Raw genomic sequence first — 6000 nt, 5'->3', positions numbered from 1 at the left:
AAAAGAATAAGTAAATAGATCCTAAAAGACATTGACCTGATCACTTCCTAAGACACAGCATATAGTTTCATTTATTTTTATACTGACATTAAATTTATGACCAATTTAGTATAAACTTCAATCAACCAAATTTTATGAGAAGTGTCTATTTGTTCAACTGGCCAGTGTAAATAGCAAAAGGAACTGTGTTAATGTATACTTTGGAGACAAACTCTCCCCAGTAAAATTTTATAAGGATGTGAGTAATCCTAATGTAATGATGCACTTCCTAAGTTTTGTTTTTTCCATTAGGAAATGGGCATGCATACACACATGGAAAACCCTGATATGGTGGCGGTTCAAATTTGATTAAAATTATTTTTTAGAAAAAAAAAAATTTACACACACTTTTGTTTTTTTTTAATATGAGGTACAGTCCAAAAAGAAAAAAAAGTAACCAATACAGTAAAGGTATTAAGAAAAACAACAGAAACAATATGAAAGGTACTACAAGAGAAAGTGGTAAAGGATGATAATTGGTACTCACCTTCAAAGCTGCAGTACGGACTTTCCTCTTTAGGGAGAAAAGATTAGAATAAACAGGTTAAAAGTATATTTAAAAAGGGCTACTAATATATATATATGGAGTATTTATGTAGATCTTTAAGAAAAGGCAAATTGAGTTCTTTAAATAAACACATACTTATGAGAATAAAATAGATCTGTATTTTCCAATAGGGTAATTATGAAAATTAAGATGAAATAATATTAAAAATTTATTTTTTTCAGTTGCACAGGCCACATTTCAAGTGCTCAATGGCCACCTGTAGCCACTGGCTATGGCACTGGACAGGATAGAACATTGCCATCATCACAGAAAATTGTACGGGGCAGCACTAGGATAGGCTGCCTCAAGATGTCTAAATTGTAAAGACAGACTGACTTTCCCTAGAGTTTTTGGTTCATTCATTTATTTCTTTAACTTTTTGTCCCTTTTATTTTATAGAACCTCTGTATCTACCCACTTAAACTTTTTTATATTTGGTCAAAAATGCCATTTCAAAACAGAAATAGAATGTACCTCCTCTTTAGAACAAGTAGTATTCAAAATGTTTTACTCTGCATAATACTTGTTAAAAATTTCCAGAACTGTACAAAAAAACTAAATTCGGTTAAAGAGATATATGGTGAAGAAAACCAAGTAAAATTAATGACTGTAATGGTAGAGCAACAGATTCAATCAAAATATTAATGTAAAAACTTTTCTTACACAGAGTAGTTAGAGCATATGATTCAAATGAAAAGTAGAGAAGGACTCTTGTACTTTAAAAAACCCCACAAAGATATTTACTCTATTCCTTAAGATTAAATGAACGAATTAAAAACTATTTAAGACAACATATTAAATGCAATTCATATCAGAATTAACAGTAAATAAATTTTTCTGAATATGTAGCAAGAGTAGAATCCAAATTATCCTTATGTAAATCATGAGAAACTTTAATTATAGATGATATGGACCACTATGCAACATTTTAAAAAAAGAGAAAAAAACTAAAGATACCATACAAATAATTCTACAAGCTATTAGATTTTTTATGAGACAACTATGGTGTTAAATGTAATAATTTAAATGTAATAGTGTAACACAATAAGTTTTCTAGTTTTTATACATTTGATTACCACTGCATTTTTTTCAAATTTAGAAATTACGTCGTCATGCAGTAATAAAAATTATTTTAAATACACTAATATTTTCTTTTGTGCTTCTTTAGAGAAAAACTTGTCTAGCAGTATTATACCTTCTCTCTTTTTACTAATAATTATATTTTAAATTTATAATCTTAGCATTGTTATATCAAGAAAGTTTGGTCTTAAAGATCTAAATAATCACAAATGAGAATTAACATAGGTAAAACAGAATAGAAAGCAACTAAGAAAAAGGAAAGAACCTGAGAAAAATGATAATAGAGGCTAAAAAGGATTTTCTAATGTAAGAACCAAAGAAAGCCTTAAGCAATAAAAGCCAGAAACAAAAAGTAAAACTTAAAAAATTAAATTTCTAATTCAAAAAAATAAAAAACATGTATCAGATCAGGTTCTTTACTAAATTAGATAATATTTTATTGTTGTGAAGTCACAAATTCCCTACCCACCCAGCTCCAGTAGATAAATACATCAAAAATATCATTAGATTACAAATTCCAAAACGCCATAATGTCTATATGCTGAGATTCACAGTTTCCGGATTTATTTTGCCACCACTTAAACTGTGGATCATTGCTATCATGTGGGACTGTTTGTTCAATTCCTCTTGCTGAAGTTTCACCAAGGACTCTTTCTCTTCCAAACAACCTTCTAATTGTGCCTTTTGAACCTCTAGGGAGGAAGCCTAAGGAATTAGGGTTGGAGGAGGAGGAAGAATTGAGAAGAAAAACAACTTTAATGTTTTCTCTGTACAGATATTTTAAGATGCTTTTATTTTTTATTTGTACAATAACCATTTCAAGACACACTATATTTTACTTTAGTTAATTCAATTATATGGTAAGTTTAAAATGAATGATCATTGAACAATGTAATACAAATTGAGAATACACTTTCAACTTAAGTTAATGCCAGCAGCTGAAATTTTGCAGAAAATGCTACATACTACATATTAAAATTACTAATAAGATCATCACATTAAAGAGGAACCAGAAAAATTGTAAATGCAGTACTAAATTTTATGCTTCTGTTACTCATGCTCTGTACTAGATCAGTCTTTTAATCCTAGTCTGTTCTCATCTTCCTGGTAGTAAATGGGCCAGAAAGTACAATTCATAGCTACCACTCAAGGTATGCATCCATGGTAATGTAGAAAGAACCCTGGACTCGTATTCAGAATAAGTTATCTATTGATTCACTTATTAGCTGTGTGACTTTAGTAAGTAACCTCAGACCCAGTCTCTTCAGCTGTAAGTTGAAAATATTTATTAATATTTACATATTATATAATACTTGTTAAAGTGAAAATTACACAGCTATCTATATATGACATCAAGAACTGGAAACCCCTTTCTGTATCCTTTGCACACTTGAAAGTAGTAAGTGCTGACACAAAGTATCTGTTTAATAATGGTTTATTTTAGGAAATACGTTGTGAAAACCTCGTTTAACAAATGATACTCAAGCGGCTCTGAGATCCTAATATCTTTTTAAAAATTTGCTAAAGAAATAGAACATTCATTTATCCATATTCACCCTTTTCACAACAGACTTTTTCATTTTACTGAAAATGAGAAATGGAAGAGATTCTTACATTAATGCTCAACTCTTTTCTTATCTGTTCTGTTCTGCTTAATTCTTTTCTAAGGATATCAATGGTTTCTTCCATATCTTCCTTTTCTTTTTGTATGGTTTTAATCTTTTCTTCTTGTGCTTTTGTTTTTTGATGAAAATCTTAAAAAAAATAATAATAATAATCAGTCAGCTATATACTCCGAGGTATTACACTGACTACTCTGAAAAGGTTTAGTAGTTACTATAAGAGCAAAAGAAAAATAACTAGAACAATGAAGAGAAACTTATCACAGTATTCTATAGAAAATACCAAATCTCCGTGTCTTTCCTCCATCTTCTGTTCTAAATATAATATGCTTTATAGGTATTATATTTAGAAGGACAATCTTAGAGCATAAGGGTAAGAAAAGGGAGACCTCCAACTATGAAAAATTGTATAGGTAGGTGCCTGCACTTTAGGGCAAGTGAGAACAAAACTGTTTTCCTGGATCATTTCTAATATACCATTAAGAGGCTAGTAAGCAAAAGTTACCTAATACTGCCACCTGCTGTTACGTTCCTTTAACATTTTATTATTTTGAAAAGTGAATCCATAATTCTAAGCGATTTAATGAAGAAATAGAAAACTAAATACTCCAACTTTTCACTTGTAAGTGGGAACTAAACACTAAGTACACATAGATATAAAAATGGAACCAACAGAAACTGCAGACTAGAGTTGTGGTGGGGTGGGGGTTGAAAATTACTTATTGCTACCTATTTGGTACTATGCTCACTACCTGGGTGATGAGATCCATACCTCAAACCTCCACATCAGGCAATATACCTAATGTTACAGACCTGAACACATGCTCCCGATTCTAAAAGTTGAAATTATAAAAAATTAAATTAAATGTGCAATCATTTCTTTTTTTTTTTTTGAGACAGAGTCTTACTTTGTCACTGAGGCTGGAGCGCGGTGCAGCAAACACAGCTCACTGCAGCCTTGACATCACAGGTTCAAGTGATTCTCCCATTTTAACCTCCTGAGTAGCTGTAACTATGAGTGCCCACCACCTGGCTAGATTTTTGTATTTTTTTGTAGAGATGGGGTTTTACCATGTAGCCTAGGCTGGTCTCAAACTCCTGAACTCAAGCAATTTGCCCACCTTCATCTCCCAAAGTGTTGGGATTACAGGCGTGAGACACTGTGCCTGGCCAATTTCTTACAGCTCCTAAATTTCAAAAACATGTACTGCTTTTTCAGCTTCATCAAACTGAAATGCTTTTGTGAAATACTATGGCAAGAAAAGGGAAGAAGCCATTTCTAATGTGATTAAGGTTTAAAACAATAAGGGAAGTAGAAAATAAAAAACAAATAAAACCACTCATGCTTCCAACAGAAATACATTAAAAATAGACAATGTATTAAATAAGAAGCCACTTACTTGCTAGCTTATATTCTCTGTCTATTAGCTGATTCTGTAACTCTTTTCTTTGTTCTTCTTTCTCTATTAATTGAGCAATACTCCTGAAGTTATATAAAAAAGAAAACATTAAAGACCATATGTCATTTGTGACTTTTTCTCCCTAACAAGTATTTTAAAACAAAATTTCTTTTTTTTTTTTTTTTTTTTTGAGGCGGAGTTTCGTTCTCGTTACCCAGGCTGGAGTGCAATGGCACGATCTCGGCTCACCGCAACCTCCGCCTCCCGTATTCAGGCAATTCTCCTGCCTCAGCTTCTTGAGTAGCTGGGATTACAGGCACGCACCACCATGCCCAGCTAATTTTTTGTATTTTTAGTAGAGACGGGGTTTCACCATGTTGACCAGGATGGTCTCTATCTCTTGACCTCGTGATCCACCCTCCTCGGCCTCCCAAAGTGCTGGGATTACAGGCGTGAGCCACCACGCCTGGCCTTTTCTTTTTTTTTTTAAGACAGTCTCACTCAGTAACCCAGGCTGGAGTACAGTGGAATGATCTTGCCCTCACTGCACCCTCTGCCTCCTGGACTCAAAGCAATTCTTCTGCCTCAGCCTCCTGGGTAGCTGAGATTACAGACGCCCACCAAAATGCCCAGCTAATTTTCGTATTTTTAGTAGAGATGGAGTTTGGCCATGTTGGCCAGGCTAGTCTCAAACTCCTGACCTCAGATGATCAACCCACCCTGGCCTCCCAAAGTGGTGGATTATAGGTGTGAGCCACCATACCCGGCCTTTAAAACAAAATTTCTATGAACAGCAATTGCCTGCAAATTCCACCAAAAGTGTATCTTATATCTAAAACAACTGATAATTCTCTTAATTTTATCAATAAAAAACAATGTTCTATATAGAAAGAGAATCATTTTATTTTTGAAGAACCCCACATATTCAGAATATAAGACTAGAGATTTTACTTTTCATTTTGTTCCTTAAGTGACTCATTCAACTTTTTCACTGTCTCAATTTGTTTATTCAGAGAATCACATGTGATCTGTAAATCTTTATTCTTCTTTTCAGTACTTTCATTTCTGAAAAGACAAGAAAATGAGTTGCCACCATTATGGAGGAAAATATATGAAGGAGAAAAGAAACTCGCAGTGTTTTCTTTACTATTTCTTCTAACCAAATTACGTATGCTGAAAGAGAAGGAATGTTATGAACAGACAAGACATAAATAGAATTTGATCAACTCTAACAGGCTGTAAATACATGTTTTAACTATGTTTTGGTTGACTAATGTGATAAAAATTACAATGAAATAGAAATGTGTGCAAC

At 32.8% G+C, this 6000-nt stretch overlaps 1 protein-coding gene across 1 annotated transcript in view; it reads right to left on the bottom strand.

Moving 5' to 3' along the window:
- Positions 1 to 784: 784 nt before the first annotated feature.
- CIP2A (cellular inhibitor of PP2A) overlaps positions 785 to 6000 on the bottom strand; it is a 39297-nt gene continuing 34081 nt past the window's right edge. Inside the window, exons 18-21 of the mRNA XM_003939396.3 lie at positions 5640 to 5753; positions 4689 to 4771; positions 3281 to 3420; positions 785 to 2371 (exon numbers count right to left, since the gene is read on the bottom strand). Of these exons, the coding sequence (XP_003939445.1) occupies positions 2201 to 2371; positions 3281 to 3420; positions 4689 to 4771; positions 5640 to 5753 (508 nt within the window). The 3' untranslated portion in view covers positions 785 to 2200. The remainder of the gene's footprint in view (positions 2372 to 3280; positions 3421 to 4688; positions 4772 to 5639; positions 5754 to 6000) is intronic.

This window comes from Saimiri boliviensis, chromosome 8 (assembly GCF_048565385.1).
Source record: "Saimiri boliviensis isolate mSaiBol1 chromosome 8, mSaiBol1.pri, whole genome shotgun sequence".
Classification (NCBI taxonomy): Eukaryota; Metazoa; Chordata; class Mammalia; order Primates; family Cebidae; genus Saimiri; species Saimiri boliviensis.
Note: the sequence above shows the minus strand (reverse complement) of the source record. Positions and strands in the feature narration are given on the sequence as shown.